Genomic DNA, 23064 nt, shown 5'->3' with positions numbered 1-23064 from the left:
GTCGGTTTTGAGTTTTTTAGCAGTTCTTTATCGCCGGAGCTCGCTCTCAGATGCGTTCCCGGCTCTGTCACCTCCCGGGGGAAGGACACAAAGTGTTCCGAGCTTTGAGTCAAAATATTGACTCAGGCTGAGACCGAGAAAATATTGAGCTCCCTGAGACCGAGATTGGGCAGGCACCGACAGCAGGGAAGGGCATTCCTCATCCTCCTCCTCCTCTTCCTCCTGCTCCCTCTGGAATGGGAATTTTCTGCTGGAAACAGGGTGGTGGTGGCCAGCCAAGGCTGACCACGTCCCTCTGCTCTTTGCTGTCCCCTTTGCTCCCTGCAGGACCTGCCCAGCCCAAGGCAGAGCCAACAGGAACCTCGTGGGGATTTCCCGAGCTTCTGAAGATTCCCAGCATCATTCCATGGCCAAAAGTTTGGATGGAAGCTGCCAGCAGGTCTGCGGGCACCTGGAAGGCTCCTGCCCATTCCCAGAACACCAGCAGCAGGAATTTCCACTTGCTGGAAGGGGTGTGTGTGGCTGTGCCTTTGTTTTCCGGAAAGCTGGGGCTGAAGGCGGGAGAAAAATCCTTTAATTGGGTGATAACGGCGGCGTTTGGCTTTTTATCGGTGTCCGTGCTTGGTCTGGGGGTCAGGAGGGAAATCAGGGCGGATGTGGGGACATCGCTCCCCTGCCAGGGCCACAAACAGCTGGAGGATCGTGGTGCAAGGAGGGGTAAAACCCTGCTGCGAGGAGCTCCGTGAGCCCCGTGTGATCCCAGCCCAAAGGGATGCAGAATCGTGGTCCGAAGGGATGCAGGATCGTGCTCCAAAGGGATTTAGGATCGTGGTCCAAAGGGATGCAGGATCGTGGTCCAAAGGGATGCAGGATCGTGGTCCAAGGGATGTAGGATCCTGGTGCTAAGGGATGCAGGATCGTGGTGCAAGGAGCTCCACAATCCCCCTGTGTTCCTAATCCAAAGGGATGCACCATCGTGGTTCATGGGACTGCACAGCCCCAGCACAGCGCTGCCTTCACCTCCCACCCCATCCCTCTCTCCCGACCCGTTTTTGGGGTGGGAACAGCCACTTTGGAGGAGAAAACAAACATTTTTGGGGAGGACGCCCCCCCGTTTCAGGGCAGGAAGCGCCAAGCCCAAACTCCCGCCGTGGCCGGGCGGGGACTACAAGTCCCGGCAGGCGCGGACTGCAGCTCCCGGCGTGCCCGGGGCCGGCGGAGCGCAGCGAGGGCAGCGGAACGGGCCGCGCCGGGCCGGGCGGGCGCTGCTGCTGCCCTCCCTCGGCACGGGGCCGAGCCGGGCCGAGCCGAGCCCAACCGGGCCGGACTGCGCCGAGCCGAGCGGAGGAGCCCGACAGAACCGAGCCGGGACGAGCAGAACCGAGTGGAGCCGAACTGAGCCGAGGAGTCGAATCGAGCGCAGCCGAACCGAGCCGAGCGGGGCCGAACTGAGCTGAGCAGAGCCGAGGAGCCGAACCGAGCTGGGCCGAACGCAGCCGAGTGAGCCCGAACAGACCCGAACCGACCCGAGCGCAGCCGAACGGGTTCGAACCGAGCCGAGGGGCCGAACCGAGCCGAGGGGCCGAACCGAGCCGGGCCGAGCGGAGCCGAGCGAGGCCGAGCAGACCCGAGCGGAGCCGAACCACTTCGTTTCCTCGCCGTTCCCCACGGGTGAGTGCGGGGCCGGGGGTCCCGGGGGTCCCGGGGACGGGGGGGGCTCGGCAGCCGCGCAGAGGGGCCCCCTCGGCTCGGAGCCCACCTTGTGCGGGTGCTGGGGGGGTGTTGGGGTGCTCCCCCCCCGTCTGCGCCATCCCGGGGCGCTTTGAACTCGGAGTTGCTTTATTTCCCCTTATTTTACTGTAAATAATCGCCCCCCCGCCCCTCCGTGTCTCCCTCGCCCCCGGGAGCGGCCCTCGGGAGGTTCCAGCGCGGCTGCTGCGGGGCGCGGGGGTTTTGGGGGTCTCCAGCAGCTCGTCCCGGTGCCCTCTCCCAAAAACCGGCGGTCCCGGGGGCTGTGAGACCCCCGGCAGCTCGGGGGGACCTGCCCGGGTCGCCTTTCCCATCGGGAACCCCCCCGAACACGGTGCTCCACGCGTGGGGAAACTGAGGCACGGATGCTCCGGGACGCCCGGGGGGGGGTCCCCGGCACCCCCCGCTTTGGGGGACGCCAATGGGGACCCCCCCTTGGGGTCTGAAAAGATGGGAAAATTGGGATACCAAGTGTCACACGGCTTTTAGGGGGGTCACCGAGAGGACACACAGCGTGTCCCCCCCTCCCGGGGAAATTTGGGGGGAATAGAGGGGGCTGCCCCGGACAGATTAATTAATTACATTCATGAATTAATTACGAGGCAGGAAAGGATTACGCAGCCCCCAGAGCTTGGGGCAGTCAGATGATGGGGGAAATTTCCTTAAAAAAAAAAAAAAAAAAACCAACCCGAAAAAAAAAAAAAAAAAAGAAGAGAAACACGAAGAAAATCTGGTGGTTATTGTGCTGGTGTAAGATAAATAAATAAACCGGTGCGAGTCCGGGGAAAGCAGGGCGCGCTTCCAGGAATCCCGGCGTGTTCCCCCCCTTGGGGCACGGGGGGAGTTGGTGTTTTTTATATAACAGAGTCGGGCAGGCAGCGAAGGGACGCTTTGGGGGGGTTATTTTTTCTTTCCCCCCCCTTCTCTCTACTTCCCTGCCATGTTTGCTTGGCTTCATGCACGGCTGCTCCGGCCCGAGCTGGGAATGGAGCTGGTTTGTCCCAGCCTGCCCCGGCTCACCTGCTGCAGGAGGGTGGAAAACCCAGCTGGGGAAGGGTGGGAATTCGGGATGGGGGTGGGTTTGGGGGGGAACAGCCCGATTTGGGGGTGGTGGGTCAGGGCAGCACGTGGAGGTGTTTTCCGAGGGATGCTGGGTTTGTTTCCTGAGGGATTCTGGGTTCGCTTCCCGAGGGATGCCGGCCCCGCGTGTTTTGTGTTTTCCGAGGGATCTGCCCGCCCTTATCAGTAGGAAACTGCAAACTGCAGAGCGGGGTGGAGCTGCTGGATGGGGCCATCCAGCATCCGGGTGTTTGGGATTGAGCCCAGCCAGGGGATTTAGATTTTATTGCTTTTTCCACGCTGCATTTGTGTGTTCCTGGTCCCCCCTGCCCTGCCCTGTTTTCCTGGAAGTGCTGGAAGGGGAATGGGAATGGGAAGAGCCTCTTGGGATGATGTGGGGGGGTCAGCAGAGCAAGGGGGACATTCCCAGGGCTCAGGGTGGGGTGGCTTGAGCAGCACAAAAAACAGGGAAATGGGCTTTTGGGGGGTGTCCCCTCCAAAAATCCACAGTGCTGAGGGTAAAAACATCCTCGTGTGGTGGGGTGTTGGAATGGGGGGTCTGGTGTGATGGGGTCTCATCCCTGGATTTGATGTTTGTCCCTCCTTTCCTGGGGTGTAGCCGGCAGGGATGGAGCTGCCACAGCCCTGTCCCCTCTGTGGGGACAGGAACTCCCATCTGGAGTTTTTTGGGGTGGTCTTAGAGGGGCTGGGCTTGCCCCAAGGGAGCAGTTTTGTCAGTGCCCTGTGCGGGGTTGTCCCACATCCCAGAGAAAGAGGAAGCGGGCAGGGGCCAGCAGCAGCGTCCTGTGCTGGGGGTGGCAGCTCTGTGACAACTTCCCAGAGCCCAGTTTGCTGTGAGGGACCCCGGGAGGAGCCCAGGGAGCCGGCTCTGGGTGTTTGACAGCCCCATCAAAGAGCAGAGGGTGCCCAGAGGTGCCAGGTGTGCTGTCACCTCCCTGTGGTGGCACCACCTCCGTGAGCTGTCCCAAGCTGTGTGGAGGCACCTGGGGTCACTCTGGTGGCTCCGTGGCCCTTGTCACCAGCTCTGTGACACTTGGGGGGGGTCAAAGGGGGGGATGTCTCCCTGACCACACAGGGATTTTGTGCTCATCTTTTTTTCCTCTCGCTGGCACACCCAGGAAGAGCCCCCATGGCTCTTCCCTCATCCCTCCCAAATTCCTGTCCCTCCTCCTGGCACCTGGCTGGTGCTCGGAGCAGGTTTTCCCTGCGGATTTGCCTGCACATCAGGGCTCCCCTGAGGTGGAATTCCCAGGAATTCCCAGGAATGGGGGAGTCCTGTGCTCCGGGGTGAGCTCTGGGTGCTACTCCTCACCTTCCTGGGAGGCTGAGAACACCGGGAGTGGGGGATGCTCCATCCCTGGGGGCCCAGGGGCAGGTCTGGGGGGGTTTGGGGGGGGCTGTGCTGCAGGAGCGTTGGGATGGGCACCGTGGGATGATGTGGGTGGGCTCACCTGGCTGGGCTCACCTGGGGAGGGCTCAAGGTCCCTACAGGTTGTGCCACCTTATCTTGAAAGCCTCTTCTAGGAATCGCCCGCGGGGTTTTGTCACCTTTCCTCGGAGCACTTTTGGCTCCAAACAAACTCCCCACACCCTGAGCTCCCCTCCTTTGGTTAAATGGGTGCAAATTCCGGATAAACCTGAAATTCCCAGCGTGGGGATGGCCAAGGGGGTTCTTGGAGCCTCAGGGACCAGCGAGGGCAGCAGAGCTGGCTCCTGCCCAGAATTTTGGCGGGGTGGGAATATTTTGGAGGAAATGAGGAGTGGGCTGCGTCTGCCTGGCACACCCTGCTCCCAGATTGCTGCCAGGTGAGGAGGGAGCTGCCTGCCAGCAGGTTTGGCTGAGCAATTTGGGCAAACGGGGCAGGCAAAGGAGAAATCCCAGCTGGGTGGGAAAAAAACCTCCGAGCTCCTGCAGGGCTCCAACCGGAGCAACGTGCCCGGGAGAGGAGGCACCGTGCCAGGCCAGGGGCTGGGCTGGCAGCAGGGGCTCCCCGGGGAGCAGTTTGACCTTCAGGGAGCAGGAAAAGCTCCGGGCAGAGCCTGGCACAAAGGAGGGCACAGCACCAACCCCTCCGGAGCGGGTGAGCGGCGCTGGGTGGGCACGGGAGGGGGTGCCAGGGGGGCATGGCATGGCCCGGGCTGGTTTGGGAGGGCAAGGCAGGGGCTGTCCCCAATTTGTTTATTTATTCCTGGGGCCTGGTTACACGAGCTCTGCCTCCTCCGAGCCTCTGGGCTGGGTGCTGGGGGCTGGACATGGCGTATTTATAAATATTACATCCTTGCAGCAGCATGGGGCTGGGAGGGAGGGAGGGAGGGAGGGAGGGATGGAGGCGGTGCTGAGAGCGCCTCTGGCTCTGGGAGGGGGACAGGAGGTGGCCGCTGTCACCTTGTGCTGGTGGCAGGTGGCACCGTGAGCTTGGGGGGCGCCTGGAGCTCCCGGGCTGGTTTTGTTAGCATTACCAATTTGTGGGTGGTTTATTTCCACTTTTTGGGTGGTTTCTCCCCACTTTTTAGGATGGTTTCTTTCCACTTTCTGGGTGGTTTTGCCCATCACTTTTTGGGGTGTTTTCTCCCCACTTTTTGGGGTGTTTTCTCCCCACTTTTTGGGGTGTTTTCTCCCCACTTTTTGGGGTGTTTTCTCCCCACTTTTTGGGGTGTTTTCTCCCCACTTTCTGGGCTGATTTCTCCCCACTTTCTGGGCTGATTTCTCCCCCTTTTCTGGGTGATTTCTCCCCCTTTTCTGGGTGATTTCTCCCCCCTTTCTGGGATGATTTCTCCCCCTTTTCTGGATTGATTTCTCCCCCCTTTCTGGGATGATTTCTCCCCCTTTTCTGGGTGATTTCTCCCCCCTTTTTGGGATGATTTCTCTCCCTTTTCTGGGCTGTTTCCTCCCCCCTTTTTGGATTGATTTCTCCCCTTTTGGGATGATTTCTCTGCCATTTCTGGGTGATTTCTCCCCCTTTCTGGGTGATTTCTCCCCCTTTCTGGGTGATTTCTCCCCCTTTCTGGGTGATTTCTCCCCCTTGCTGGTTTCTAGGATTTTGGGGCGGGTGGCAGTGCTGTCCCAGCCCCTGGAGCGCTGTCTGCCCGGCTGGGGGCCAGCAGGATGATTGCTGTGCAGCCCTGCCAGTTCCCCTGCTCTCTCATTTATGCGCTTCTTTCCAAAGGCCAACACCCAAATCGCCCGGAGTGACCCCGGGCCCGGCTTTTCCTCCGCTCCCACCTCTCCTTTCCCTCCTTTCCCGGGATGTGCAGCAGGTCCTGGAGCCTGCCCGTCCCTCCCAAGGTCACCGCGGTCCCCTCCTCTGTCCCGATTAATCACCGCTGGTGGCTCAGCCCATCCTCCTGCCTGTTCACACTTTTATTTTTAATTGCTGCCCTGGAGGGGGGCAGGGGCTGTGAATTCCCAGCCCGGTCAGTCGGGCAGTGATGTTTCCATCATTTTGGAGGCTCTGGCCCCTCCTTTGGGGGGTCCCTTTGCCTCTCCCTGCCCCCCAGCCTGGCCGGGAGTTGCCAGCCTCCCCCTGCCATGCCCGGCTGGGTGATGCTCTGCAGCCATCCCTGGGCTGTGTGGGATTTTTGGGGGTAAAAGAGACGATTTTGGGGATGGAGAGACACCAGAGCAAGGCTGTGTGTGTCTTATTAACCCCTTCATGGCTGCCAAGCCCAGCTGGGCTCTCCTGCCCACACCTTGGCACCACCAAGGGGGTTTTATGGGGTTTTTAAATTCCACCAAATTTAAAAATTCCTTTGGGGACACAAATGATCAGGGCCTGGTGCTTCTCCCTCCACCAACTCCGAGCCCTCCTGGGTGTGCCAGGCTCACCTGGCTGTTTTGGGGCCAGCCCTGGTCATGTTTTTTTTTTTCCCTGTGGAATCCCTCAGCCCTTTCCAGGGAACAAGGGGCAGGGAAAACATTTGGCCTCTGACCCAGCGCCTGTTAACAACGTCCAGCTCCACGTTGCTGACATGCCGGGGCTAAAAACAGCCCTGGTGACTCAGTGCCTCGCTGCTGCTGTCAACTGACCCCGGGCTGGCTCTGCCAAGCCCCTCCTCTGCCTGCTCCTCCTGCAGGGCTGCGAGCTCGGGATGTGGGGAAGGAGCCTCTGGATGGGGCTGGGATGGTTCCAGGGATCTCAGGAATCCTGATCTTGGGTGGAAGGAGCCCCTGGATGGGGCTGGGATGGCTCCTGGGGTCACAGGAACTCTGATCCTGGGTGGAAGGAGCCTCTGGATGGGGCTGGGATGGCTCCTGGGGTCACAGGAATCCTCACCTTGTGTGGAAGGAGCCCCTGGATGGAGCTTGGATGGCTCCCAGGGATCTCAGGAACTCTGATCCTGGGTGGAAGGAGCCCCTGGATGGAGCTTGGATGGCTCCTGGGGTCACAAGAACTCTGATCCTGGGTGGAAGGAGCCTCTGGATGGGGCTGGGATGGTTCCCAGGGATCTCAGGAACTCTGATCCTGGGTGGAAGGAGCCTCTGGATGGGGCTGGGATGGCTCCTGGGGTCACAGGAATCCTGATCTTGGGTGGAAGGAGCCTCTGGATGGGGCTGGGATGGCTCCTGGGGTCACAGGAATCCTGATCTTGGGTGGAAGGAGCCCCTGAATGGGGCTGGGATGGCTCCTGGGGTCACAGGAACTCTGATCCTGGGTGGAAGGAGCCTCTGGATGGGGTTGGGATGGTTCCAGGGATCTCAGGAATCCTGATCTTGGGTGGAAGGAGCCCCTGTATGGGGTTGGGATGGTTCCCAGGGATCTCAGGAACTCTGATCCTGGGTGGAAGGAGTCTGGATGGGGCTGGGGTGGTTCTCAGGGATCCCACACAGCTCCTGGGATGGTTCCAGGGATCTAAGGAATTCTGATCTTGTGTGGAAGGAGCCCCTGGATGGGGCTGGGGTGGCTCCCAGGGATCCCACACAGCTCCTGGGATGGATCCCAGGGATCCCACACAGCTCCTGGGATGGATCCCAGGGATCCCACACAGCTCCTGGGATGGTTCCCAGGGGTCACAGGAGCTTTGCCCCACTCCAACCCCTCTGTTCTGCACCTGGGTAGCCCCAGCCTCGCTGTCCCCTGTCCCCTGCCCCAGCAGGGTGACAGCAGAGCCCGTCCTCAGGCTGGGGCACACATGGGCTGGTTTGGATGCATGGCAAGGTGACAGCTTGGTGACATCAGAACAAACCCTGGGCTCGGGGCTGCCTGGGCTGGGGTCCCTTGTGCTCCCTCCCTGCCAGCCCTGGGTTTGAAAACCAAAAACGAGGAAGGAAAGAAGGAAGGAAGGAAGGGGAGGCTGGGCTGGCCGTGGTGAGCAGCAAAGCTGTTCTCACTTCTTTCTTCTCCTTTTCCCTCTCTCTGCCCCTCAGTTCCCAGCCCCGCTGGGCCCTGGGTGGGTGATGTCCCTGCCCTGTCCCCCTGCTGTCCCCTGCTGTCCCCAGCCCCGCTGAGCTCTGGGTGGGTGATGTCCCTGCCCTGTCCCCCTGCTGTCCCCTGCTGTCCCCAGCCCCTCTGAGCTCTGGGTGGGTGATGTCCCTGCCCTGTCCCCCTGCTGTCCCCTGCTGTCCCCAGCCTCTCTGAGCTCTGGGTGGGTGATGTCCCTGCCCTGTCCCCAGCCCAGCTGAGCTCTGGGTAGGTGATGTCCCTGCCCTGTCCCCCTGCTGTCCCCAGCCCAGCTGGACCCTCTGTGGGTGGTGCTCCCTGCCCTGTCCCCCTGCTGTCCCCAGCCCAGCTGGACCCTCTGTGGGTGGTGTTCCCTGCCCTGTCCCCCTGCTGTCCCCTCTCCCTCCCGGAGCTGCTCATTGATTTTTCCACTCGTGAACGGCCCCGATCGACTGGAAATGAAGCCCAGCAGGGGCCTGGCACAGTGGCTTTGGGGGTTCTCATCACTCCCCGTTCTCACAGGGGTGGCAGGAGGTGTGTGGCACCCGCCAGGGCTGGCAGGCACCCGGTGCCACCTCCCCCGGTGCCACCTCCCCCAGTGCCACCTCCCCCGGTGCCACCTCCCCGGCAGGGTAACGCGATCCCCGCGGCTAAATCTGGAGAACTCCTCCGGGGCAGCTTGGCTTTCTGCCCCACACCTGAGCCCGGGGACACTGCTGGGCCTCCTGCAGGTGCTGTGTCCCTTCAGGTGGCACTGCCAGCTCGGGCAGGGCTCTGTCCCCAGCGGTTGCTGAGCAGCCGCCCCCGTGTCACCGGCGGCTGTCACCGCGGGGCTGAGGGACAGCTCGGGGCTCTGTCCCCTCCTGGGGGCTCTGTCCCCTCCTGGGGGCTCTGTCCCCTCCTGGGGGCTCTGGGATCCTCCAGATGGAGCCACCCTCGAGTGCCAGCGGGACTCTTGCTGGTATCACACCCTGGAGGGAGAGCGAGGAAGGGCCAGGAATAACCAGAGATAACCAGGAATAACCTGAAATAACCTGAAATAACCTGAAATCAATAACCAGGAATAAATAACCAGAGATAACCAGGAATAACCAGAAATAACCTGAAATAAATAACCAGAATAACCAGGAATAATTAACCAGAAATAACCAGAAATAAATAACCAGAAATAACCAGAATTAAATAACCAGGAATAACCAGAAATAACTTGAAATAAATAACCAGAATAACCAGGAATAACCAGAAATAAATTACCAGAAATAACCAGAAATAAATTACCAGGAATAAGCGGAAATAAATAACCAGGAATAACCAGAAATAATAACCTGAAATAAATAACCAGGAATAGCCAGGAATAAATAACCAGGAATAACCAGTAATAACCAGGAATAAATAACCAGAAATAAATAACCAGGAATAACCAGAAATAAATGACCAGAATAACCGGGAATAACAAAAAATAAATAACCATAAATAAGCAGGAATAACCAGAAAGAAATAACCAGAAATGAATAACTAGGAATAACCAGGAATAACCAGAAATAAATAACCAGAATTAACCAGGAATAACCAGGATTAATTGACCAGGAATAACCAGGAATAAATGACCAGGAAGAACCAGAAATAAATAACCAGGAATAACCAGAATTAACCAGGAAAAACCAGGAATAAATGACCAGAATTAACCAGGAATAACCAGGAATAAATGACCAGAATTAACCAGGAATAACCGTGCTGCTGAGCAGCACAGGCACATTTGGAAGGGAGATGCATTCCCTGGCTCCATGCCCCCCTGCAGCCTGGGCAGCCCCTGTCCTGCCTTCCCCCAGCCTGGAAAGTGGAGCTGGGCTGTGGGGAGGGGCTGGGATCATCCAGGATTTCCTCCCTTCCCACTGCTCCATCCCCTTCCCACTGCTCCATCCCCTTCCCACTGCGGTGCCTCCCTGGGCAAAGATCAGGGAAACCTCTCCTGATTTTCTCTCCCCACCCCTTCTCCCTCCCCATGCCTCTCTCCAGCCTCTCCAGCTTTTTCCAAGGGTTCCCAGCTCTCCTCCAAAGGGGGGAAAAAGCTGGAGAACTGATTCTTGTGGGATGAGGCTGGCTCGGGCTCTCCCAGTGGGGACCAGTCTGGGGCTGGTGCTGGGACGGCTCTGGCTCTATGGGAGAACCTCTGGGTGCCCTCCTGGGAATAGCAGGGTGGAGCTGGCATTCCCTGTGCTCCTGTGGCTGTCCCCGGGGGCCAGGCGAGGGTGGGATGTGTCCCCAGGGTGGGACGTGGGCCCCGTGTCCCCGTGCTGTCCCTCCTGCCGGGGCTGACTCAGAGCGAAAGCAGAAGCTGCTCGGCCTTTTGGGGGCTGGGGGGGAAGCCAAGCAGAACCAAAGGGGTTATTTTAAACCTGACCTAATTTCCCCCCTCTCCTCACCAAACCAAGCCCCGGCCACCCTTCGTCATCCTCATCCTCATCTTCTGCAGCTGCTCTTGGCAGGTTTTGACTGTCCCAGCCCCGTTTTTGGGCAGCTGGGGGGGTCCTGCAGCCAGGCTGGGTGGTGGCACCAGGGCCAGCAGGGCTCAGCGGGTGCTGTGCTGTGGGTGGCTTCCCGTGACACCCACGAGTGCCAGCCCTTCTTGAGAAAAGCCTCTCTCCCTTCCCTTCCCTTCATGTTCGGGGTTTTACATCCCCCGTGGGCATCCCCCGTGGGTTCCCCCCTTCATCCAGCCTTGGTTTGGGGTTGTCCATCCCCTGTGGATTCCCCCCTTAACTCAGCCTTGGTTTGGGGTTGTTGTACATACCTGGTGGGTTCCCCCCTTCATCCAGCCTTGGTTTGGGGTTGTACATCCCCCGTGGGTTCCCCCCTTCATTCAACTTTGGTTTGGGGTTGTACATCCCTCGTGGATTCTCCCCTTAATCCAGTTTTGGTTTGGGGTTGTCCATCTCTGGTGGGTTTCCCCCTTAACTCAGCCTTGGTTTGGGGTTGTACATCCCCCGTGGGTTCCCCCCTTCATTCAACTTTGATTTGGGGTTGTACATCCCTCGTGGATTCTCCCCTTAATCCAGTTTTGGTTTGGGGTTGTCCATCTCTGGTGGGTTTCCCCCTTAACTCAGCCTTGGTTTGGGGTTGTACATCCCCCGTGGGTTCCCCCCTTAATACAGCCTTGGTTTGGGGTTGTCCATCCCCTATGGGTCCCCCCCTTAACTCAGCCTTGGTTTGGGGTTGTTGTCCATCCCTGGTGGGTTCCCCCCTTAACTCAGCCTTGGTTTGGGGTTGTCCATCCCTGGTGGGTTCCCCCCTTTGACTCAGCCTTGTTCCATCCTCTCTGGGGTCATTTCCAGGGTTCTGTTTCTCACCCAAAGCCCACCCGTGCCCTCCTCCGGGGCTGTTTGCCCATCCCCCTTCACCAAGCTCCACTGGATCTGTCCCTGGCTCTGGGCTCCCATCCCCCTCGGGCCAGGCCACCGTGGCTGATGAATTCCCTTCCCCTGGCTGCTCTATCGCTGCTCTGGAGCTGTGTCACTTTGAGCTGCTCTGGGGCTGTGTCACTTTGAGCTGGAGCTGTGTCACTTTGAGCTGGAGCTGTGTCATTTAGAGCTGCTCTGGAGCTGTGTCACTTTGAGCTGGAGCTGTGTCACTTTGAGCTGGAGCTGTGTCACTTTGGGCTGGAGCTGTGTCACTTTGAGCTGGAGCTGTGTCACTTTGAGCTGGAGCTGTGTCACTTTGGGCTGCTCTGGAGCTGTGTCACTTTGAGCTGGAGCTGTGTCACTTTGAGCTGCTCTGGAGCTGTGTCACTTTGAGCTGGAGCTGTGTCACTTTGGGCTGCTCTGGAGCTGTGTCACTTTGAGCTGGAGCTGTGTCACTTTGAGCTGTTCTGGAGCTGTGTCACTTTGAGCTGGAGCTGTGTCACTTTGAGCTGGAGCTGTGTCACTTTGAGCTGTTCTGGAGCTGTGTCACTTTGAGCTGGAGCTGTGTCACTTTGAGCTGGAGCTGTGTCACTTTGAGCTGCTCTGGAGCTGTGTCACTTTGGGCTGGAGCTGTGTCACTTTGAGCTGGAGCTGTGTCACTTTGGGCTGCTCTGGAGCTGTGTCACTTTGGGCTGTTCTGGAGCTGTGTCACTTTGAGCTGGAGCTGTGTCACTTTGAGCTGGAGCTGTGTCACTTTGAGCTGGAGCTGTGTCACCCTCCGCGTCGCTGCCTTGATTTCATTTCCCCTCTGGCTAACCCGCGGCACCGGCTCGGGGTGGCTCTTCCCACCGAGGCCCCTCCATCTCTGAATTTGCATTTTATCAGCAAAACCCTGCGGATTTCTCTGCTTTCCCTCTGCCTCCCCTGCCATGCTGCAGCGCTCCGGACCCTGCAGCATCTCCTGCATCCCAGCCCCGCCTGGGGAAGCAGCCCCGTGGGGTGGCCGGGGTGGCTCCCCGAGCCCCGGCCGGCGTCCCCCACCCTCCGGGGCCGCTGTCCCCTTTGTCCCAGGGAACAAGGGCCGCTCTGTGCCGGGCGGGGGCCGCTGTGGTCCCCCCCGTCCCCGCGCTCGCGTGCGGCTCCCGCACAGAGCCCGCCTTGTCCGGAGCCGGGCTTTGGCTGGACCTGCCCCCGGCTCCTGGCACCCGCCGGCCTTTTCTTGCTGCTCTTCCCTTGGCCTTTCCTTGCTGCTCTTCCCTTGGCCTTTTCTTGCTGCCCTTCCCTCGCTTTCCCTTTCCCTTTCGCTGCCGGGCTCGCTCTGGGCTCTGCTGGTGCTGCCGTGTTTGGGAAGTGGCTCCGGGGTGAGTGCACGGCGCGGGGTCCTGCTGCTCCGTCGGGGTTCCCTTCCTGCCAGACCCTAATTCCCCTCTCTCCTTGCCCATCCCAGCTCTGGCCACCCTTCCCCATCCTCATCCTCGGCAGTTTCCCTTCTCTGGAGCTTCTGGGGGTGCTTTTGACTTCCTCAGCCTTGTTTTCTCCAAGGAGGCAGCAGTGAGGGGGTCTCACAGCCAGGCTGGGTGGTGGCACCAGCTCCTCAGCCAGCCCTGGCGTGCTCCTCCTGGATTAAACCCACTGCGGGCGCTCTGGGATGTCTCTCCGTGCCTCAGTTTCCCCTCTGTGCCAGGCTGTGGGTGACGTGCCGTGTCCTCCCACCAGGGTGACCTCCGTGCCGGGCGGGCTGGTGGCCTCCAGCCCCTGGTGTCACCATGGCGTCGCGCATCGGGCTGCGGATGGAGCTGATGAAGCAGCAGGCGCAGCAGGAAGCCGAGCGGGAGCGGGTGCAGCAGCAGATGATGATGAGCTACATGCAGCAGCAGCGCATGCCCGTGGCCTCCAGCCCTGCCATCAACACCCCCGTCCACTTCCAGTCCCCACCGCCCGTGCCCGGAGAGGTGCTCAAGGTACCGTGGTGTCCCCTCCGTGTGGTGGTGGGGGCGTTCACAGGGGTCCCAGGAGGAGGGAAGAGATGAGGATCTGACTCCATGGTTCAGAAGGCTGATTGATTATTTTATGATATATATATTATATTAAAACTATACTAAAAGAATAGAAGAAAGGATTTCATCAGAAGGTGAGCAAGGAAAGGAAGGAATGATAATAAAATCTTCTGGCTGAGCAGAGAGTCTGAGACAGCAGGACTGTGATTGGCCATTAATTAAAAACAACCACATGAGACCAATCCAAGATGCCCCCGTTGATTCCACAGCAGCAGATAATCATTGTTTACATTTCATTTTTGAGACCTCTCAGCTTTTCAGGAGAAAAGATCCCAACAAAAGCATTTTCATAAAATATGTCCGTGGCACCTCCACCCGCGTGTGGCGCAGCCCACGGCGTCCCTGATGGGTTTTGTCCCCCCTGCAGGTCCAATCCTACCTGGAGAACCCCACCACCTACCACCTGCAGAAGTCTCGGGACAAGAAGGTGCAGGCTTATCTCTCTGAGACCTACGGGAACAAGTTTGCTGCCCACGTCAGCCCCGCCAGCCACTCTCCCAAGCCACCCCCGGCCGCGTCCCCCGGCATCCGGCCCGGCCACGTGCTGTCCTCCTCGGCGGGCAACAGCGCTCCCAACAGCCCCATGGCCATGCTCAACATCGGCTCCAACCCCGAGCGGGAGGTGAGCAGGAGTCCCGTGAGCCAGAGGAGGAATTTTCCGGAGTAGAAACCCGCTTTGGTTTAGGGGAGATGTGGATCTTTGATTGAAAGCGTGGCTGTTTAGTCTGGCTGTTCTTGTAGAAAGCCTGTGCTGGGAGAAGCTGCTGCAGCCAAAAATGAGGGGTGCAGACAGAGAGACAGACAGAGAGAGAGACTGCTGCCAGAGCAGGTCAGCCTGGCCTAGGAATTCTTTCTGCTTAAGAAGAATGAGCGGCAAATGTCGCACGAAATCTGTAAAAATACCTACGAACCTGTTGTGAAATTGTGTGTGTTTGTGTTTGAGAGGGGGGTAAAAAAGGGTCTGGAGTTCCCAGACAGAGGTGCACATGTCTCTTAAGGAGAGTGATCTCCTGGAGTTCCCAGAGGTGCACATCTTTTAAATTAAGAGAGTGATCTCCTGGAGTTCTCAGAGGTGCACATGTTTTAAATTAAGAGAGTGATCTCCTGGAGTTCCCAGAGGTGCACCTGTTTTAAAGAGAGTGATCTCCTGGAGTTCTCAGAGGTGCACATAAAGAGAGTGATCTCCTGGAGTTCCCAGAGGTGTACATGTCTCTTAAAGAGAGTGATCTGGAGTTCTCAGAGGTGCACATAAAGAAAGTGATCTCCTGGAGTTCCCAGAGGTGCATATGTTTTAAATTAAGAGAGTGATCTCCTGGAGTTCCCAGAGGTGCACATCTTTTAAATTAAGAGAGTGATCTCCTGGAGTTCCCAGAGGTGCACATCTTTTAAATTAAGAGAGTGATCTCCTGGAGTTCCCAGAGGTGCACACCTTTTAAATTAAGAGAGTGATCTCCACACGCGCCCAGCGCTGTCACAAACATAGCAGCTTTACAACTTTCACCAAGCTGTAGAGTTTGTTTGCCTCCCCCGGGCTGCTGGGGACACGCAGGGTGCTGGGGAGGGCAGAGGAGCCCACGGGCACTTGTCCTTTTCCCTTTCAGTTTGATGAGGTCATCGATGACATCATGCGCCTGGATGACGTTTTGGGCTACATGAACCCTGAAGTCCACATGCCCAACACGGTGAGTGGGGGGTGACAGGGAGGGGCTGGGCCTGGGCGTGGCACAGCTCTGTCCTTGCAGGTGCGGAGGTGGCACAGGGGGGACCTTCTGCCACGTCCCCACAGCGGTGCCTCGGTGGCAGCCCAAGCCAGCCTTGTCCCTGGGGACAGCAGCACCCACAAGAATCAATTCTGCAACTTTTTCCCCCCTTGAGGACAGTGTGACCCCTTTGAAAAAGCTGGAGAGAGGCAGGAGAGAGGCATGGGAGGGAGCAAGGCTGGGGAGGTGGCAGAGCCAGGAGAGGTTTCCCTGCCAGGAGCTTCCCCAGAGCAGCACCGTGTCCAGGGCAGGTCCATGTGCCTCCTAGTGGGATTCATCCTGCCCAGCCCTCCTCAGGTGTGATTCACCTGCCCTATTTTAGATGCTGCCCATGGGAGGGGATCAGCTGTGCCCTTTGAAGTGCTGTTTTCTTTTCTGCTCTGGTGAAAGCTGCTTTAAGGACCTGGGAGGACAATTCCAGCTGCCCAGCTGGGTGTGATCCCGGTGTCCAGCCCTGCATGGAGCTAACCCAGCTGTCCCTCTGCTTTCCAGCTGCCCATGTCCAGCAGTCACATGAATGTCTACAGTGGGGACCCTCAGGTGACAGCGTCGCTCGTTGGTGTCACCAGCAGCTCCTGCCCCGCCGAGCTCACCCAGAAGAGAGAACTCACAGGTACGTGCTGGCCCCAGAGCGAGGGACAGAAACGGGTCTGCCCCGTCCCCGTGGGGTACAGGGGCTCCAGTGCCAGCCCAGGTGCTGCTTTGTCCCCTCTGGGTGACACCGTGGGTCTCTTGCAGATGCTGAGAGCCGAGCCCTGGCCAAGGAGCGCCAGAAGAAAGACAATCACAACCTGAGTGAGTTCAGCTCTGCCTTTCCCCATCACTCCACCCTCGTTCCCACTTCCTCGGAGCTGGGGCCCCCTTCCCATCCCAGCTGACCCTCAGGAAAGCCCCCCTGAGCCCCTCCTTCCTGGCTGTGCCCCGTGGGGTGCAGGGGACACCCCACTGCCCTCCCAGGGGAGATCAGACCTGCTGGGCCCAGGACGGAGCGGGGTTGGCTCCTGAGCTTCCTCACCCTGGGCTCCCCAGTTCCCTCGGGGCACAGCAGGGGGTGTGGGACACGAGGGACAGGAAGGACACGTGGGAGGGACACGGAGCCTTCCCTGCTCCTGCTGCCTCCTCACTTCCATCCCTCTCCTCTCACCTGCAGTCGAGAGGAGGCGAAGGTTCAACATCAACGACCGCATCAAGGAGCTGGGAATGCTGATCCCCAAAGCCAACGACCTGTGAGTGCCCAGGGCCCCAGGATTGGGGTCACCAGGGGCTTTCTGGTGGAGCAGGGGTGAGTGGCCACACTGCTGGCAGCCAGGTCCATCCCTTTTTCCATCCTGGGTGACAGGGACGTGCGCTGGAACAAGGGGACAATCCTGAAGGCGTCCGTGGACTACATCAAGAGGATGCAGAAGGACCTGCAGAGGTCCCGGGACCTGGAGAATCACTCGCGGCGCCTGGAGATGGCCAACAAGCAGCTGCTGCTCCGCATCCAGGTGAGCTCCCCTGGGCTCTGCCCCACCCCAGCCCCTCTCTGCTGCCCCACCCAGGGCGTCTCCTGCCTTTTTTGTGGCTGGGAAGTCACCAGGAGCAAGGTCTTGATTCAAACCCGATGGCTGAGGCTCACTGCAGCGTGCTGAGCTTCCAGGGATCTTCCAGGAGCTCCTTCCCTGGGGGTTCTCCCCTCTGTAAAGGTCCCTGTGCCGTGTCCCCGAGTGTGACACCCCCTGTGTCCCCTTGGCAGGAGCTGGAGATGCAGGCACGTGTCCACGGGCTGCCCACCTCCTCGCCCTCGGGCGTCAACGTGGCCGAGCTGGCTCAGCAGGTGGTCAAGCAAGAAGCCAGCGGGGACGAGGGGACCCTGGAGCCACTGCTGCCACCCCCAGAGCCCGAATCACAGCCACAGCCAGCGCTGCCCGTGCCCCCCCAGTCCCCCTACCACCAGCTGGACTTCACCCACAGCCTGAGCTTCGATGATGGCTCCTTCCCAGACAGCCTGGAGCCCGGCCACAGCTCGTCCTTCCCGTCCCTATCCAAGAAGGAGCTGGACTTGATGCTGATGCAGGACACGATGCTGCCCCTGGCCTCTGACCCCTTGTTCTCAGCCATGTCCCCCGAAGCCTCCAAGGCCAGCAGCCGCCGCAGCAGCTTCAGCATGGAGGATGCAGACATGCTGTGATGGGGGAGCTGCCAGGGCAGGGCTTGCAGCACCAGCTTTGGGTGGGCAAGTCCCAGGACGCTCCTGGCAGGAGGAGCCCGTCCCACCACGCACCTGCACCTTCCCAGGAGTACCTGTGTCTATGCAAGGGGGGCTCGGGTGCCTCCGTGTCTGTCGCAGCTTCTTTTTGCCAGGAGGAGGAGGAAGGACCTTCCTGGCTTGGCCTGACTGCAGATTCCACAGCCTGGCAGGGACATCTGGGCTGCTTTGCCTTTCAGCAGGAGCCTCCTGGCCTCACCCCCTTCCCCGGGGTGGTGCCTGCGAGCCTGGAGCCCCCGGGGAGCTTTGTGTCCTGTTTGGTGTCCCCTCACCCTGCTCGGGGATCCTTCCTCCCCACCGAGTCTTGCCCAGCCCCTGGATGCTTCCCAGTCCACCCAGCTCCTCCTTGCTGGGAGCTCCTGCTGCCTCTGGGGTCCCTGCAGGGTGACAAGGGGTTAATTAGAGTGTGTTCATTAGCACGGCACCGGTGGGGGTGTTGTCTGCAGGTGGGTGTGGAAGGTTCCAGAACACATGGACTGCGGGGTTTGATGCCCCACCAACCCCCTGTTGTGACCCCCACCACCCCAAAACCTGGGGGCAAGGCTGCCAGGTGACCCTGAGCGTGTCCCCACCAGTGTCCGTGCCCTGTGACACCCCCAGCTCCTTCCTGGGAGGATCCAAGGGTTTTCCTGGAGGATCCAAGGGTTTTCCTGGGAGGATCCAAGGGTTTTCCTGGAGGATCCGAGGGTTTTCCTGGAGGATCAGAGGGTTTTCCTGGGAGGATCCAAGGGTTTTCCTGGAGGATCCAAGAGTTTTCCTGGGAGGATCAGAGGGTTTTCCTGGGAGGATCAGAGGGTTTTCCTGGAGGATCCAAGGGTTTTCCTGGGAGGATCCAAGGGTTTTCCTGGAGCATCCAAGGGTTTTCCTGGGAGGATCAGAGGGTTTTCCTGGGAGGATCCAAGGGTTTTCCTGGAGGATCCAAGAGTTTTCCTGGGAGGATCAGAGGGTTTTCCTGGGAGGATCAGAGGGTTTTCCTGGGAGGATCAGAGGGTTTTCCTGGGAGGATCCAAGGGTTTTCCTGGAGGATCCAAGGGTTTTCCTGGAGGATCCAAGGGTTTTCCTGGAAGGATCCAAGGGTTTTCCTGGAGGATCCAAGGGTTTTCCTGGAAGGATCCAAGGGTTTTCCTGGGAGGATCCAAGGGTTTTCCTGGAAGGATCCAAGGGTTTTCCTGGGAGGATCAGAGGGTTTTCCTGGGAGGATCCAAGGGTTTTCCTGGAGGATCAGAGGGTTTTCCTGGGAGGATCCAAGGGTTTTCCTGAAGGATCAGAGGGTTTTCCTGGGAGGATCCGAGGGTTTTCCTGGGAGGATCCGAGGGTTTTCCTGGAAGGATCCAAGGGTTTTCCTGGAGGATCCAAGGGTTTTCCTGGAAGGATCCAAGGGTTTTCCTGGGAGGATCCAAGGGTTTTCCTGGAAGGATCCAAGGGTTTTCCTGGGAGGATCAGAGGGTTTTCCTGGGAGGATCCAAGGGTTTTCCTGGAGGATCAGAGGGTTTTCCTGGAGGATCCAAGGGTTTTCCTGGAGGATCCAAGGGTTTTCCTGGGAGGATCCAAGGGTTTTCCTGGAGGATCCGAGGGTTTTCCTGGAGGATCAGAGGGTTTTCCTGGAGGATCAGAGGGTTTTCCTGAAGGATCAGAGGGTTTTCCTGGGAGGATCAGAGGGTTTTCCTGGAGGATCCAAGGGTTTTCCTGGAAGGATCCAAGGGTTTTCCTGGAGGATCCAAGGGTTTTCCTGGAAGGATCCAAGGGTTTTCCTGGGAGGATCCAAGGGTTTTCCTGGAAGGATCCAAGGGTTTTCCACATCTTTTTTTGGGGATACCTCTTGGAAGTCCTGCCCCAGGTGGGCCTGAAGCTCCAGGGAATGATTTGTGCCAGCTGCCAAAGCTGAGCTGCTGCTCCCAGCCGGGTTTCTCCTCCCAGTGTCACCAGTTTGTTCCACAGCTCTGTACTGGGGAGCTGCTCTGGGCTCTGCCTCGGGTCCTGACTTCCCAAATCCAGCCTTGAGGGAGCTGGGAAGGGCAGGGGAAGGCTGGAAAACCCTCCAGGGTTTGTTGAGGGAGAGAGGAGGGGAGCTGGAGAGGAGAGGAGACCCCTTGGGGATGGTCCCCCCTGGGCTGTGGGGTCACTCGGTGCCCCCACGCTGGAGCTGGGTGTCCTGGGGGGACACGGGGGTGTCCTGGGGGGACACAGGTGGCCCGAGGTGACAGGATTTGGGGTTGGAGGTGGGGGACAGCCCCACAGAGGGGCCTGTGGGACGTGAGGGTGCGGGGAAGTGCAGAGGGAGGAGGAGTTGGAGCAGGAGGGCACCTGGGAGGGGCTCCAGGTGCTCTCACCTGGGCAAGAGGAGGATCCAGGAGACCTCAGAGCCTGGAGGGGCTCCGGGCTGGAGCTCTGGGGGTGTTCACAGGAGGCCTTGGCACCCTTGGTGTGCTGCCATCAGTGCCTGCAAAGAGAATTGTCCCAGCAGGGTCACCCTGGCCGTGCTGGGGACCTGTGGGGGTGGGAGAGCCACGGAGCTGGGCCCTCCAGAGGGGCTGGGGGGAGCTCAGGGCACAAAATCCCGCAGGAAATGTGGATTATTGTGGCTTTAGGGTGCCCTTGGGCAAGGCCTGGCCGCTGCTCAGCACGAGATGTCTCCCCTGGCTGTGAGTAAAACAGTTGTGGATTATAATTACTATTTTTTTTTAAATCTTTTTGGGAGTTTTGTTTGTTTTTTCTTTTTTTTTTTTTTTTTAATGCACTGTGCTCTGATTAAAAAAATTTTACTACTGTTTTATAAATAAATGTATAAAAGAATGAACTGGAATGGAAAGAAGAATCATTAAAAATATATTTATTTACAACATCCTGGAGCGTGGCAGCTTCTTCTTTGTGCAGCATCACCTCAGGGTTCTGCAGGACAGGCAGGTTTTGGGGACTCTCCTGCTCAGTGCAAAGGGAAAAAATTACTTTTAAAGTAGATTTTAAAATCTGTGCCTGGCAAAACTTTTATCCCAAGCCACGTCTGCAGCCCCTCAGCCACGTGCCAGGTTCCCACTGCCCTCGGTGCTGGTGTTAAACACACACAGGAGGGGGGAAAAAGCAAGAAAATCCACCTGAAATTAGACTTCCCAGGCTGGAAAATCACAGGGGTTTATCTTGGAAACTTTATTAAAAGGAGAAGGAGGGAAAAAAAAAACGAGAAGAGGCTGAAGGTGGTGAGGGGGGGGAGAAGGAACGAGTGGTTCCAGACACTTTGGAGAAAAAAAAAAAAATTAAAAAAAAAAAATCCCTGATTTGATTTATCAGGGGAATGCGAGCACTAAATAGAGAACAAGGCCTGAAGTGTGAATTATTTCCTATATTAACACAGAGAAAAACTGATAGCCTTTTCATGTCAGGAGAATAGCGTGCGGGGAGGGAGGGCAGCCAATGGCATCCCTCCAGCTCGGGCTTTGCTCACTCTTTATCAGCCCGAGATCAAAATTTATTCCCAGGATGAGGCCTGCGGCCCGGCTGAGGCCCTTGGAGATTTTTAAGGGCCTAATTAAGAAAACAGGATGAAAATGGCGAAATAAGAGGGCAATTTACTTCTTGCAGAATAGGGAGATCAAATCAACTTATGAGCAATTAATGTGCACAAGGAGAGAATAAAGGGATGCCGGGATGTGGAAGAGGGGCCTCATTTTAATGACAGGCTCTGGTGTTGGCAGAGAGGATTACTCTGAAGGTCAGATGGAGATTGGAACGACCTTGCAGATTCTTAACCCTCCCTCCAATTAACAGAACCAACTCAGAAATGCAAAGGAGCCGGGCTCGGAGCACGGCCGTGCCTTTGTGTGCTGCAGGGGGGAAGGAAAATAAAATGGTGAAGGGGAGAGGGAGGATGGAAGGGGCTTCCCTGGGCAGGAGAGGAGGCTCTTAAGGACAGGCAAAATGGGGAAAAATCCAGAGAAAAGGGAGAGAGGGGCTGGGGGATGAGTCCAGGCCAGGATCTGCGTGCTGGGAGGGACTGGGAGAGACTGGGAGGGACTGGGAGAGACTGGGGGGGACTGGGATGGACTGGGACAGACTGGGATGGAGTGGGAGAGATTGGGATGGACTGGGAGTGACTGGGATGGACTGGGATGGACTGGGAGGGACTGGAAGAGACTGGGATGGACTGGGATGGAGTGGGAGAGATTGGGATGGAGTGGGAGGGAATGGGATGGAGTGAGACGAACTGGGATGGACTATGATGGACTGGGATGGATTGGGATGGACTGGGAGGGACTGGGAGAGATTGGGATGGAGTGGGACGGACTGGGATGGACTATGATGGACTGGGAGAGATTGGGATGGACTGGGATGGACTGGGATGGACTGGGAGAGAATGGGACAGACTGGGATTGGGAGGGACTGGGATGGACTGTCAGATGGAGATTGGAACGACCTTGCAGATTCTTAACCCTCCCTCCAATTAACAGAACCAACTCAGAAATGCAAAGGAGCCGGGCTCGGAGCACGGCCGTGCCTTTGTGTGCTGCAGGGGGGAAGGAAAATAAAATGGTGAAGGGGAGAGGGAGGATGGAAGGGGCTTCCCTGGGCAGGAGAGGAGGCTCTTAAGGACAGGCAAAATGGGGAAAAATCCAGAGGAAAGGAAGAGAGGGGCTGGGGGATGAGTCCAGGCCGGGATCTGCGTGCTGGGATGGACTGGGAGGGATTGGAAGAGATTGGGATGGACTGGGATGGACTGGGACAGACTGGGATGGAGTGGGAGAGATTGGGATGGAGTGGGAGGGAATGGGATGGAGTGAGACGAACTGGGATGGACTATGATGGACTGGGATGGATTGGGATGGACTGGGAGGGACTGGGAGAGATTGGGATGGACTGGGATGGACTGGGAGAGAATGGGACAGACTGAGATTGGGAGGGACTGGGATGGACTGTCAGATGGAGATTGGAACGACCTTGCAGATTCTTAACCCTCCCTCCAATTAACAGAACCAACTCAGAAATGCAAAGGAGCTGGGCTCGGAGCACGGCCGTGCCTTTGTGTGCTGCAGGGGGGAAGGAAAATAAAATGGTGAAGGGGAGAGGGAGGATGGAAGGGGTTTCCCTGGGCAGGAGAGGAGGATCTTAAGGACAGGCAAAATGGGGAAAAATCCAGAGAAAAGGGAGAGAGGGGCTGGGGGATGAGTCCAGGCCAGGATCTGCGTGCTGGGAGGGATTGGGAGGGACTGGGAGAGACTGGGAGGGACTGGGAGGGATTGGGATGGAGTGGGAGGGAATGGGATGGAGTGGGACGAACTGGGATGGACTATGATGGACTGAGATGGATTGGGATGGATTGGGATGGACTGGGATGGACTGGGAGGGACTGGGATGGATTGGAAGGAATTGGGATGGACTGGGGACAGACTGGGATGGACTGGG

The 23064-nt window shown here is 58.2% G+C and overlaps 1 protein-coding gene across 1 annotated transcript; it reads left to right on the top strand.

The window, feature by feature from the left end:
• Window positions 1-1232: 1232 nt before the first annotated feature.
• On the top strand, window positions 1233-20512 carry TFEB (transcription factor EB). Its single transcript, XM_059867852.1, has 9 exons — window positions 1233-1671; window positions 13322-13566; window positions 14030-14284; window positions 15264-15344; window positions 15915-16035; window positions 16161-16217; window positions 16573-16648; window positions 16762-16909; window positions 17158-20512. The coding sequence occupies exons 2-9, from the start codon at window positions 13372-13374 to the stop codon at window positions 17590-17592; spliced, it is 1368 nt and encodes a 455-aa protein (XP_059723835.1). The 5' UTR covers window positions 1233-1671; window positions 13322-13371; the 3' UTR covers window positions 17593-20512.
• Window positions 20513-23064: the final 2552 nt, after the last annotated feature.

This window comes from Haemorhous mexicanus, chromosome 25 (genome assembly GCF_027477595.1).
Source record: "Haemorhous mexicanus isolate bHaeMex1 chromosome 25, bHaeMex1.pri, whole genome shotgun sequence".
Lineage (NCBI taxonomy): Eukaryota > Metazoa > Chordata > Aves > Passeriformes > Fringillidae > Haemorhous > Haemorhous mexicanus.
The sequence above is the reverse complement of the archived record's forward strand: the minus strand, read 5'-3'. Positions and strand labels throughout refer to the sequence as shown.